The 14,671-nt window shown below is 38.4% G+C and overlaps 1 protein-coding gene across 3 annotated transcripts in view; it reads right to left on the reverse strand.

Annotated features, from left to right (window-relative positions):
- Positions 1–3,474: 3,474 nt before the first annotated feature.
- Positions 3,475–14,671, reverse strand: part of LOC124124063 (multidrug resistance-associated protein 1-like) — an 81,208-nt gene continuing 70,011 nt past the window's right edge. For all 3 annotated transcript variants that reach the window (XM_048392366.1, XM_048392367.1, XM_048392368.1), the window contains exons 27-31: positions 14,139–14,285; positions 12,622–12,780; positions 11,652–11,818; positions 11,132–11,326; positions 3,475–10,809 (exon numbers count right to left, since the gene is read on the reverse strand). In XM_048392366.1, coding sequence (XP_048248323.1) covers positions 10,695–10,809; positions 11,132–11,326; positions 11,652–11,818; positions 12,622–12,780; positions 14,139–14,285 — 783 coding nt within the window. In that variant the 3' untranslated portion in view covers positions 3,475–10,694. The remainder of the gene's footprint in view (positions 10,810–11,131; positions 11,327–11,651; positions 11,819–12,621; positions 12,781–14,138; positions 14,286–14,671) is intronic.

Raw genomic sequence — 14,671 nt, forward strand, 5'->3', positions numbered from 1 at the left:
TATAACTGTTTGTCATCAATATGTGATTGAGGTAAATAAAAATACATGCTATTTTGTCCACCTATCTTGTGTGTATTCCAGGGCTGAATAGGTTTTATGAGTTTTTAGCAAAGATCAGGATTGATTGGTTAAGTGTAACAAGTGAGTGAGTATGGTTTTACGCCGTTTTTAGCATTATTCCAGCAATATCATGGCGGGGGACACCACAAATGGGCTTCACACATTGTACCCATGTCGGCGTGACGAGCGAACGCTTTAACCACTAGGCTACCCGACCGCCCCTTAAGTGTAACGAAGCTGATTGTGTGTCATTTTGAGTGACATGTGGATTGTCGGTTATTGATTATTTACAGGTCCTGTTATATAGCTTGAATATTGCTGGTGTGTGAAACCACATACACTCACTAACATGAAGCTGAATGTGTGTCACTGTATCCAGTGTGCAAAATAACAACCTGCGCGGTAGCCCTTTCTCTTATTTATGGTTAGTGAAAATCAAACCCAGATAGCCTGACTGAATTGTTTGATAAACCAATTCTTAGAAGTTGACAAAGTAGACACAATCTATGCTGAACAACTTCTTTAATGTATTAATATAGCAACTTTTCGGTATAGATCCTTATACTATAGTCAATCAAGATCGAATAATCTGAGCATGCTAACGAATTATATGTGGTTGGTGAAGGATTAACACTAACACTTTACATACATTGCCTGACTGGCTTGATCATTTTTCCAAGTGAGCTATAACATATAAACCTTCCCCCATCCAATGTTCACTTGGAAAAGACGAATTTCTAAAAAACAATATCTCTTGTTTTACACCCTTCATTGGTTCTGAAAGTGACGGAAACCAGTTTGACATTGTCTCAAATTGTAGTTCTAACTTTGGTTAATCCAATTCAGACGCCACTTTCCATGCTTGCTACAAAGTGAGTGAGTGAGTGAGTTTGATTTTACGCCGCTTTTAGCAATATTCCAGCAATATCACGGCGGGGGACACCAGAAATGGGCTTCACACATTGTACCCATGTCGGGAATCGAACCCGGGTTTTCAGCGTGACGAGCGAACGCTTTAACCACCAGGCTACCCGACCGCCCCGTTGCTACAAAGGGTATTAACCAAAATATTACCAGTTAAACATTTATTTTGGTCCCAGTCCACCCCCTGTCCAAGTGCACTGGGGCACTGCCGGGGCAGAGTGGGACAATCACTTATCTTACTATTGGCAACTGAATGCAATCCTGTGTTTATAACATTTGAAGTCTGAGCATATTTCTGTTAAAACAAACAACAATGGCAGATAGGGTAAAAACAGTCACTACTTAAATCTGAAATGGTCTAGTTTATTCGCACAGGGATTATATCCTGTTTTTGCTCATGCTGTGAAGCACTGGTTTGTCTTACCCAGACCTGAGTACGAGGTGTGTCTGAAAAGATCTGAGCCCAACTATAATGGAATGGCTAGGTATTTGGTTCAAATGCAGCCAGCAAGCATGGACAGTAGTGTACTCAAAAGTCTGGGACGGATAACCTGGGTACCTGGGTCGGGTTACAGAGAAGGACCAGGGTACCAACAGGACAACCAGGGCCCGTGGTTTGTCACGTGATATATTTTGTAATGACAAAAATCATCTAGAACTCTATGGTTACAATACAAGTCACTAATGTTCACATTTCTTTCTGACTATGCACCCATTCCTTAGGGCCTTTATAGGTGTGAATATAGATGAAACTTCAGTCAACGTCAGTGTATGCATGACCAGATTGTTTCATACACGTATCTAAGTACATTTTGTCCAGGGCTACGGTCAAACTATTCCCAATCGAACATTTTGTACCCAACTCTTGAGACCTTCAGCGGGTACCCGGGTAGAGTCAGGTAATAGTGAGGTGGGTATACAGGTACTAAGTTTCGACTCGTCCCAGCCCTAGTACTTAATACATGCAAACTGTAATGGGTGTACTATACATCCTTCAGAACTTCTCAGCCACCCCTTGTATATCAGTGAGTGAGTGAGTTTGGTTTTATGCCGCTTTTAGCAATATTCCAGCAATATCACGGCGGGGGACACCAGAAATGGGCTTCACACATTGTACCCATGTCGGGAATCGAACCCGGGTCTTCGGCGTGACTAGCGAGCGCTTTAACCACTAGGCTACCCGACCGCCCCGCCTTGTATATCAGGTTTCCATGGTAAGGCTGAGGTGGATCTCCAGTTGGCATTCCTTTGGTTGTCCCAGCAAAAAGGTTGTATGTCTGGCTGTTTGTTTGTTTGTCACTGAAAACATTATGTGTAAATCAAAAATACCTACCTGCACACACCCCACACCCACACTCCACACCCAGCATGAGATGGGCTGCCCCTCAACCACAACAATCGATCACATTTTTAGAAAATATTTTATTTGAATAAAATGTGAAGAGTACATTACTACATTCATTATTTTGTAACATAACATCAAACAGATACATGTCATGTACAAGGCTTAAACCGGACATTAATGTCGATACCTACTCAATACTTTATTTCAAGGTTGATAAAATAATCTTTTATAAAGATGCAGAAAAAGATGCTGCCCACAAAATGAAAGTTTATTTAAACAAAATATTACCTATCGTACTGAACAACTGACAATATGTGCTGACACAATACTTTTTCCATTGGGAGCCAATAAAGACCAGAACATTCGGTGTTCAGCTTCTTTTCATCAGGACAGGAATTTATCTAGGATTCCAAACTAAGCCCTTAGGAAGCGAATTGGGAAAATATTTGTTCTCTTGTTCAAAACTGGGATTATTTTAAAGTTCTTATTTACTTAACTTCGGAGGTCTTTAAACAACATATACTAACTTTATATTCAATACTGTATAACAGCTATTAAGCCTCTTCCTCATCACTGATCATGATATCTTTTGTCATTGCTTAGGCCAGACTTTTCATTAAAATTGGTTTACAATCCACCGACTACAAAATATTGAAATGTGAAAAAAAGAGAAGAAATGAACAGCAACTCATTTACTGTAACTATCTACATGATCTATATAAATAAATTATATAAAATACAATAATTAAAACCTGTTGAAAATTTACCAGCATTTTCAAAACTACAGGCCCCAATATATTTTTTTCACTTACATTTTTTTGGGAAAAAATAAAATATAAAGATTGGAACCTTTTTTTTTACCTACCAACCTGAATTTTTGGGCTAAAAATCCATTAAAAAAAGATATCTATGTTGTCTACTTTGGTTGGATCAGGTGGTTTTACTGAAAAGGCCAACATTGTTTTACTAGATTGGCTCACAGAACCAGCAGCCACAGGTTTCTGGTTGCCTAGGGGACACAACTTTGACAGTGAATTGTGGCGCCTCAGATGACTGGGCCTCCTGCAGCATCCCCCCTGAATAAGTCTGTGACCCAATAGAAAACTGCTGCAGCCATAGAAATTCAGGTGTTTTTTGTTTTTTTAAAGACTAGTCCAGAGGTCTAGTGTAAAACTTATTCAGTTTTAGCTAGTATTGCTTAACAAGACCAAAAATGTTTACTGTGTTTATATATTCTGTTGGCAATAAATATCTAAAACCACAAGTCTTCCCTTGCAAAACTAAAACTACTTGCACAAACGACTAGACTCAATACAAAAGGTACCAGTAATGCAAGACCATACAACTTTAGGACTACAGTACTTAACATCGGGCAAGTGGCATGATAAATCAGTTAACACTGGGAAAACGTCCATGTCAACACAACAGCTGTTGCGGGACAAACAGAACAATAGCTCATTTTGTGCATAAGAGCAGCAACAATAAATATAAACTGATGTTAGAATAAGTGAGGAGCGTTGTAGCTGCTTCGGAGTATTTCACAGAAAAACTTACCCTAAATCCTTGAATCTATTTTGGCGCCTATTCAAGGCAGGCATCTATTGTTCATTTATGATAAAGCCTTTTAATTTCCATGAAAGTGTCGTGTAATGTTCTCATTTTTTTGTATAACAGTTTTTGTTTCAATATCACTATATTGAGTACCTAAAGGAATATATGTTTAGACCTGGCATCTAATCAAGGCAGGCGTTTATTCATATCGCGAATCTGTTACACCCTATGTGTATCCAAAGCAGCATCTATTTGAGGAATTACGGTATTAGCTTTGCTGAAAAGCATAGCATCCCTGCTGTTCCTAACTACACATACCTATCAGAAACAAATGTGAATCTGGCAGCAGCTGTCACTGCCAGCATTTTCATGTTTTAGAAGCTCACTGATCACTATGAACGCAGCTGGAATGAAGCTTACCTCTCTTATCTCAGTGTCTTAAATGTTGATAAAAACAGTTTGTCATATAAGTCTGATTTACAAATGGAATAAATTGGAGCCAATATATTTTCCTGCTGTGTGAAGTGCAGGCATTGTGACTTTGTATGAAGATATACATAGAGAATCTTAAAATGCTGGCAACATAAGCCCTACATCTCTTTAATTTGCCTACATGTTGTGTACCTTATATCAATATTCAGATATTAAATTTCAATAGGTTTGTATTATTGGCTAACATTATACAAATTCAAAAGAAATATTTCGACCATGGATTAAGTTGTAGCATTAAAGAACAAATATACCAAAATCTGATATTAACATGGCAATATGGACTTTTAGTGAGGACTTACATCAACAGCTGAAAAATGACCCTTGTCGAACAGCTCATTATATTACTGAACTACAATTTCATATATATTTGAGCAAAATATAGTATTTAGTAAAGTTCATTTTGAAAGATTTTTAAAGAAGCAGTGATAACCTCTACATGGATGCAGTATGCGAGTATGCTCCCCAGGGTGCTGAGAATGATTGAGTGCATATTAATCCATTGACCAGGGTAATAATGAGCACTTTGAACATGATTTAATGTGTGGATTTGTTGCATTATTTATATGACCATTATTACGAGTTATGCTGTTTTGAACAGTATTCAGTCCTATCCCAGCTAAATATGGAGGCAAGTCCCTTGTTCCCGAGGTCAGCTGTGTGCCATCTTAATGTAACCCGCTTGGTGTGGAGCTCACAGACCAAGGATAAGTATGAGGGTGAAATCTTAATTCATACCCATGGCAAGCAGATCCTGTCACAGCTAAGGAAGGCAACTCTTCACAGGGCACTTGCAGCACTTATAGCCCTTTGATCCAAACATGGTTGCATGAATTTAGCAAATCATACTGGTTTTTCATTTCAAATTAAACACAAGCTACACCATACTGTATGAGTATGTGCAAAAATCAAATACCTCCAAAACCTTGAGCACTATAATTAACTTGGCAGCATGGCTAATGAAAATATTAAGCCATTAAAACTAAAAGTTGACACTATTTTCAAAACCATGTCTGTTACATACAATCCATAAAATCAAAATCTTCTACATAAAATATCTATTTATGTACAGTCTTCCAATGCTAAAATGACACGATGCACACAATACAAGGCACAGAGTTATTTGTCAATTGTTGCTAAATGTATTACGGTCAAAACCAGGGAGCTGGTGGATAAGATCTACCCTTGAATTATGAAGACATTCTGTTATATAAGCCGCTGTAATTGAAGGCCTCGTCCATACCACTTCCTGGGAACAGGGGAACATAAGTGCAGCATGAACATAAATGCAGCATGAAGAACATAAATGCAGCATACCGTTATATTACTTACACACATACAGTCAACAATCGAAAGTAAAAGTCAACAATCAAAAGTAACAATCAAAATATACAGCACATCCATATTTGACACTTCTAACCATAAGTACTTGTATTCAAAGCTGATGTTTGGACATTGAAACCATGTTTATCTTCAGATTCCCAGTGACAGTGAGTCGGTGTTTTGCACCGCTTTAAACCATGTTTATCTTCAGATTCCCAGTGACAGTGAGTCGGTGTTTTGCACCGCTTTAAACCATGTTTATCTTCAGATTCCTAGTGACAGTGAGTCGGTGTTTTGCACCGCTTTAAACCATGTCCAACATCCTGTCAGGGGACAATGGAAATGGGCTTCACACATCCTACCCAATTGGGAAACAAACCCAGGCCTTCGACGTGAGGAACAAACACTTTAACCACTAGGCTGCCCCACCTCTGTCCAGGTTTATGAATCACTGTAACGAGCCATCTGTCTTACATATAGATGTTCCCAACAGTTCTCCACCAGACGACTTGGGGACTAACAGGGTTTCGCTGTAACCATGGTAACAGCACCCTGAAGTCCATGTTCAATGGAGAGCAAGACGGCTAGATACATCTTGTCTAATAGCAGACAAGCATACTGAGTACAAAACCACAGTTCCTAGATGAGGAAATCAACAATGACTGTCCATTAACAGAAGGCACACAGTGAATGGCAACATCATCAGTAATCACACATTTATAACACACACTAATATATGTATACAGCTCAAAAAGTTTAAATACAGACTTTAGTTTCACATTTAACTGTTCATTTATAGAAAGCATTGACAATGAATACCTGTTTAATTCCCTATGCACATTAAGCAATATTCACTCATTCACTCTTTTAATGTCGGAAGTTCAAAGGAAATGATTATCAAAAACAAATGCCACAAATCTTCTTAAGTTTGATTGACTGTATGCTACATGAGTCAATTACAAAGGACCACAGGTTCATATTTCTCAAAACATCACACCAGTGATGAGAGCTGAAAATCCAAATGTAGAAAATATAGAATGTCTTCCTAGAAGAGGTAGTGTTCTATTTGTCATGCATGAGTTGTGAGATTCCAATAGTCAAACATGGCACAGCACAGTCGTGCCCTGGATTACATGGAAACCATGACTACAAAGATGTCCTTGACTAGAAGGAGAAATTGATCATTGTCGCTACAGCACATTGTCTAAAACATGAAATAAAAACATAATAAAACTTTGTACATGAAAATATACAACCTTTGCACAAAATGTTCTAAATCACCTGAACAAATTATAATTCTTTAGTATGATCATCACCAAGGTTATTTATATGCAATCCATACTGGGCCTCGAGATCTTTTCTTAAATCACATGAATTCCACTCAGTCATGGCTGTCCTTCCAGCTGATACAAGTACACAGCAAACAAAAGGTAATATGTTTTCAGTGAGTGATTATGGTTTTACGCCTCTTTTAGCAATATTCCAGCAATATCAGGGCGGGGGACACCGGAAAATGGGCTTCACACACTGTACCTATGTTGGGAATCAAACCTGGGTCTTCAGCAGGACGAGCGAATGCTTTAACCACTAGGCTACCCCACCGACCCTTAATAATATGTTTTTTTAGAGACCCACCTCTTTTCCAATTGAAATCCTAAAGCAGTTTGTGTTTTTGTCAAGCTTTATGCCAACATGACAGAAAAGATGAGCCACTACCAAGATTTGATTCACCACCTCCCCAGCCTCAGTATAAATCAGTATAAGTCAATCTCAAATTGTAGGTAAATAAAAACAAGTATACATAAGTCTTAAAACATTTCGGTACGATGACAAACTGTGTATGTATATTTGTATTTTGTGGGTTAATCCAAACTTTGGACTCTCCCATTGTTCAACACATAAAATATAACATCTAAATATAATAAATAATCATCATGAAATGAACAACATGGCTATTGCACAACACTTTTTGTTCAATGGTACTTTTATGAAGCACATGTTTTGATCAGTTTCATCAATTCAAGACGGTCAATCGTCATGACATCAACCTCCAATTTTGACAAATGGATCAGAGCCCACTGGGCCTGTACACAATGGCACCATTAATATTACCGTTCCAAAGCATCAACAGCAGCAATGTCTACAGCATCAACAGCAGCAATGTCTACAGCATCTACAACAGCTATGTCTACAAACTGGCTATAGCATCTACACTGCAATGTCTACTACAGTCTACAGCATCTTCAACAAGTCCTTGGACATAAACACTGAGTTAATGTTGAACACACAGAAAAAAACATTTGACCTTTTCCATTTGATGAGTTTCTCAAAAACCATTGAGTTCATTAGGTTTAAAAAAAATAAAAGAATTGGTTCTCAGAAAATGACTTTTGAAAATATCATGCAGGCAGGCAATGGTTTTTTTTTTTTTTGCTTGTTCAAACTAGTATGTAACCAAATAAAAATATTTTACCATTAACCTGGGAAAAAAACAAGCATACAAACTCCTATTGCCGCCCTTACCATAACACAAGATGCGAATTGCATGCTCTATTGGATCGCATTGTTTTTAAGTATTAGGATTTTTTTATCTTATTAAAAATGTGAGAAAAAAACTAAACGTGCGACACACTTTAAAATGATGCTGGCAGTGCCTGAGAACCAAGACTATTAATTTTTTTAGCCTTACATGAATGTTATACAAATGTAACTTTCCTATTTCTGCTAATCATTTCATTACCAAGTAACATAAGATAGCTACGAGATATATAGCAAAGAATAATGAAGAACAAAGCATGGTTTATTTCACGATAAAAACATTGTTCTATCATGATTTCATTTCTGGAGATTCGAATATGCGCTCTCAGCTTGATGTCATATATTCAACAATGTTTTTTTGAGAGGAAGTCCGAAGTGTCTTTTAAGTTGTTCCCCACAGATGTAGCTGGGCTGATGTAGCAGATAAACGCAGTGGCCAAACAATCGCATCCAAAAGTGGGAGACATATTACAAACAGTATTAGGAGAAAAGGTACAGATAATCGACGTGAGGATTGTGAGAATATGCAGGAAATACCAAACATAACTCACCCGTTCATAAAATAGACTTGTGCGACATTTCTGAGGTCCTTAAAGAGGCTGTACATAATGTTGATATCTCAAAAAAGAAATAAACGACTCGTGGTCGCTGTTTATCGTACAATTAAACACTGCTTGGAGATTATACCATTCGGAGTGCACTTGTCGTTTTTTTCTTAAATATTGTGTCAACGAGGAAGACTCTGCAAGTAAACATACAATCAATTAAAACATCACTGCAAGGCATGCTTGATGGGATGTGTTTCCTGGTACAGGTCTGCACACAGCTTGTCAGTCATACATGTCATGTCTGTATCGGTGTCACACATAGAACTCGGAACTGTCCTGACATAGCAATAAATACACAACAGTACTGCTAAATTTGTACTTTCAATGGTGACAAAAACTATTTTGAGCACAACATTTGGATTATCACAAAATATACGATTATCAGATTAAGTACTCTGCTCAGGTGCATTATAAAACACCACACAAGATTCCCTCTGGCGAATAATGTCCCATAGCGTAAATGACACAAGAATGTTCTAACTGACCAGACTCCAACAATACACCATAGGTACAGAACTTACAGAAGCCGAGTACCTTCAATACACACATTTCTTTTGATACAATGATATAAAAAGAAATCAAATAGTAACTTTTTGATATTTGCACATGTGCATTATAGTGATTCTCAGTGCTGATTGGTCAGTTACCACGTGTATTTTAGTGATTCTCAGTGCTGATTGGTCAGTGACCAGATGTGCATTTTAGTGATTCTCAGTGCCGATTGGTCAGTTACCACCATCTGACTTCACACTGTTCCATAGCCTACACCTTAAATGGATTAGCTGGACTGGTAACTTGGGTACTTGGGTCGGGTAGACCGTCAGTAGGACCTGGGTACCATGGGACTACTTGGACCTGATGTTAGTCACGTGATATGTTGTTTAATGACAAAAAAAATAAAACTCCATGGTAACACGAGCAGTTGCTAATGTTCACATCTTTTTCTGACTATTATATGTCTAAGATTAAGCTTCAGTCAACTTATGCCAGGGTTCTGGTAAAAAAATTGTCAATCGGATATTTAGTACTAAACTCTCGAGGTACCCCGGCAGTAAATTTGAACTAATCCCAGCCCGAGCATGTACTGTTTGCAGGCAAGTGTAGTCTTGTCATGGCTTGGTGAGGATGATAATTTTGATGAAACCCACTAGCATGGGTACAGTGCTAAAAATACCAGGTATCATGCTGATGCAAAATGCATTGTTATAGCCCTTATTCTGCAACAGTAAGGGAGTTAAAACCATTCCAAAATCACAGCAAAGCATACACACTAGTTACTCCCTCAAAACACATGCTACTGAGAAATCTTTCCTTATCTTTAAAATGACTATCCTGCTAATGCCCTGAAGGGCCACCTGCAGACTTGAAAAGAACCCTTTTCTACCAATGAGCAAGACCTACTGGCTTCAAGTTCCTTGCGTACTGGTGATAAATTTAAAAAAACTGAAATAAACTTCCAACTTATGGAACCCGTATCAGTCAATGAATTGTTGTGCCTTCCCTTTTGAAAGTTGGTAAGTACCAATCACCAGGAACGAAGGAGGAAGCCGATTCGCTTCCATTTCAAGTCCTCCACACAACTTGCACAACATGCAAGACTCCATTGAAATGTAGGTCATCTTGACCAGTGTGACACATGCCAGGTTATTTCATGAAAACAAGCAGGCTGCTGAAACCGGTCCAGGGAATTGTTTGTCAATGTTTTCTGAACCAACTACATAGCCCTAGCCTGGCCACTCGGCAGTCGTGCGCCGCTTCTGAAACACCTCTTCAACATCTTCCTCCTCCTCACAGACGAAGAACTCTTTTGGCACCTCTGTGAACCAGTTGGACAGACACTCAGACACTCAGCTTCTTCATAATACCAGACCTGCATCTTTAGCCATTCCGTAAAATATAGAGTCGGTGTCCTGCAGAAGGACCTGAGGATTCTCGTACTCTCGGATCTTTCCAGCATCCAGAACCATGATTCTGAGAAAACATGATGGCACCTTAAAACATTGTTAAGACTAAAAGAATGTAAAACCAACTGGTCTTCAGGAAAAGTCTTCTTTTTATACAGGTAATTATCAAGGACTCTAAACAAAGTGCCTTTGGCAGGCAAATTGGGGGAAAATCTCAATTTTGCTGAAGTGAATTTTTTTAATGTTAATATTTTCGTAAATTGTGAGGAAATTACAAATTCAAAAAAAGCTTTGAAATGATAGTTTTAGATCGTAATACGTAGCAAATGCGAAAAAACCTCGGTACTGTTGTCAGCTATGGCTGCCTACTACTGATATACACCACTCACCGATTATAGTCCAGAATGGTGTTGAGTCTATGGGCGATCGTGAGCACGGTACACTCCGCGAACTCTGTACGTATCGTGGCTTGGATCAGATCATCCGTCTCCAGATCAACAGCGGCTGTGGCTTCGTCCAGGATAAGGATCTTGGTCTTCCGTAACAGCGCTCTGGCCAGACACACCAACTGTCGCTGTCCAACACTACCATAACAAACAGTTGTTGTCAGTGGCATCTCAATCACTCAACTCTACAGCTACTATGATATGTAGACATGGTATTATTTTTTCAGAAGAGGAGTTTTAACTTGGGGTCTAACAGAGAGGATAAAAGGATGGACGGTTTGTGAACAGACCAAGACCATAACATAAGTTCACAATATTTAAATGAGCTGTAAACGTAGTAGAAATCGTAAGTAGAAAAAACAACAGGTAAGTAGATATTTGCTGGTTCCAGACTATTATATCTGTCAAATCAGTTTACAATAGTAGTATGAAAACATTTATGGGAGTGTACTTTCTGCCCCACCTGAGATTGTCCCCTCCCTCGGTACACTCGTACTGAAGTTGTTCTGGAAGTGAGGTTATGTAGTTCTTTAGATGTGCATGTTCCAGGGCCCGCCAGACATCCTCGTCCTTGAACTGGTCAAAGGGGTCAAGGTTCATGCGGAGAGACCCGGAAAACAGGACAGGGTCCTGGGAAATAAAAAAATTACGTCCAATGATTGACACTACTAGCAATAACAAAAGGTTACATCCAATGATTGATACAACTGGCAATTAAAAAAACTTACGTCAAATGATTGATACCAGTGGCAATTTAAAAAATTACATCCAACGATTGATACAAGTGGCAATTTAAAAAATTACATCCAATGACTGATACAAGTGGCAATTTAAAAAGCTTACATCCAATGACTGATACAAGTGGCAATTACAAAAGCTTACATCCAATGATTGATACAAGTGGCAATTAAAAAAATTACATCCAATGATTGATACAAGTGGCAATTTAAAAAAATACATTAAACGATTGATACAAGTGGCAATTTTAAAATTAGCTCCAAAGATTGATACAACTGGCAATTAATTTTTTTTACATCCAATGATTGATACAAGTGGCAAATAAAAAATATTACATCCAATGATTGATACAAGTGGCAATTGAAAAAATTACATCCAATGATTGATACAAGTGGCAATTAAAACAATTTACATCCAATGATTGATACAAGTGGCAATTGAAAAAATTACATCCAATGATTGATACAACTGGCAATTAAAAAAAAATGACATACAGTGATTGATACAACTAGCAATTCCACATTAATGTGTGTGAAGAGGATTCACAGGTGATACAAGTGTTGCATATATTATAGGCTTTGTGCATACATATCACACATTGCCATACGGAGGACTGTAGAATAACAGGTGAAAATGGAAATTCCAAGATGGCCGTCTGTCAGCCATGTCTTAATGGTGATAAAGAGAACACATACCTGAGGAATGATGGTCAGTTTAGATCGGAGATCGTGTAGGCCAATCTTGGCAATGTCAATACCATCAATGTTGATACTGCCACCTGCAGACTCAATGATACGGAACAATGCAAGCGTCAGGGAAGATTTACCTGCCCCTGTTCTGCCCACGATGCCGACCTAAGAACAAAGAAATAGGTTCAGGATTCAGCCATGTTTCACATGGAGATAGTCAAACACCATTGTGTCGAGTTGAAGGGAAATAAGTAAATTCTTTGACTTATCCGAGGTTCAACACAACTAAAAATGATTGATAAGGAGGAATACGCAAGGACCAAGCTTTTACTTCGAGACAGCTGTTAGTTCTACACATCAAAGTTTGACACCACGGTGTTAGACTGTAACAGTATTACGTTTGCCACTGTTGTGTCTCTGCTTCCTCACATGTATGTTGTTTGTTTGTTTGTTTGTATGTTTGTTTCTGGTTTAATGCTGCCACAGCTACAGATAAGCTGCGTATTTGCGTAAAATACCTCCCAAAAACATTCAAAACCCAATTACTTTCAATTAACTTGCTTACAGAAACTCATGCATTAAATGAAAAACTCAAATGTATAAAAACACGATGTGTCAATACCCAATAAAGCTTTTTCAGCATGCGTACAGCAGAGTTAATTTCCGAAACACAGTTATGAGCAAAGTTACAATCTGAGTCAAGCCTATATTTAGAACCGTTACATACATCTAAAACCGTATCTTTGGGTGGAAAATCTCAAAATGTGTACTCATTTTGGGTAAAACCCAATAGAGTAATGAAGAGATGAGTAATAAATATTGGTTACCCAATGAAAATTGTAATAACCCAATGAAAATAAAAACCTTCGAGTAAAAACTCAATTGCTCAAAAAGTTATCGAGAGCCCTGCACCACACTCAGCAAAATTCCAGCTATATGACGGCGGTCTGTCAATAATAGAGTTTTGACCAGACAATCCAGAGATTGAAATCATAAGCATCAATCCACGTAACTGGAATACGATGACACGCATCAACCAAGTCAGCGAGCCTTACCACCCGATCCTGTTAGTCACCTCTTACGACAAGCATAGTCGCCTTTTAGAGCAAGCATGGGTTCATGAAGACCTATTCTACCCCCGATCTTCACAGGTCTCACTTGAATCCTACAGACACAGGTATAATAGGTTTTGAGGGAGACAACTAAATGGCCTTACATTCTGTCTAAACCAACATTATACACAACAAACTGTTTGAATACTATGACATAGATACATATTATTTTAACCAACATTTTTTCCTGGTTCCAATGAATGTCTATTTTGAGACAGTCGAAGGTTGCACTACAAATCATATTTATACATTGAAACATTCTTGTCAACCATACTCTGCACATCACTTGCTTCCTAACAGCGTTAGAACCTACACTGAAATGTCGCTCCTAATTGTAAGAGAGAAGATGTTCATCCATATATCTTATCCTTACTGAGGTAACCAAGGACACCATGCCACTAAGTATCTCACCCTCTCCCCACTGTTGACACTGCAGTCGATTCCCTTCAAGACAAGGTCAAGGCCATCTCTGTAGCGTGTCTGATAGTTGTCAAAGGTCACCTTCCCAGAGACTGGCCAGTTACTGTCCGGCTTCTTGTCTTCTATCTCCCATGGAGCCTGAAATACACAAGACCCAGTTGAGTTGACAACGAAAGAACATACACTGTCACAAAGACGAAGTCAGACGATGTAAGATTCTACGAAACACTTACAAGGATAGGACAAATACTACTCATGGTTCATGCAGACATGGATGAGTAATGCGGGCAAAATAACATCCTAATATGGCTGCCACAGTGATTATGTATAAGGGTTGATCAGCGAACAACTATTGGAGACACAGTTGGGATCATTACACAAAATATCAGCATCATAGGACTTGATACAAATTTAATGTGAAAGTGAAAGTTCCCACAGTAAACATCAAGAGGAACTCAGAGATGACAAGCTCATGTAACCCTTAAAGTCAGGGGAGCTAATCACACATGAGACTCACGTATAAA

The sequence above is a fragment of the Haliotis rufescens genome, unplaced genomic scaffold (assembly GCF_023055435.1).
Source record: "Haliotis rufescens isolate VD_foot unplaced genomic scaffold, xgHalRufe1.0.p SCAF_11, whole genome shotgun sequence".
NCBI classification, from domain to species: Eukaryota; Metazoa; Mollusca; class Gastropoda; order Lepetellida; family Haliotidae; genus Haliotis; species Haliotis rufescens.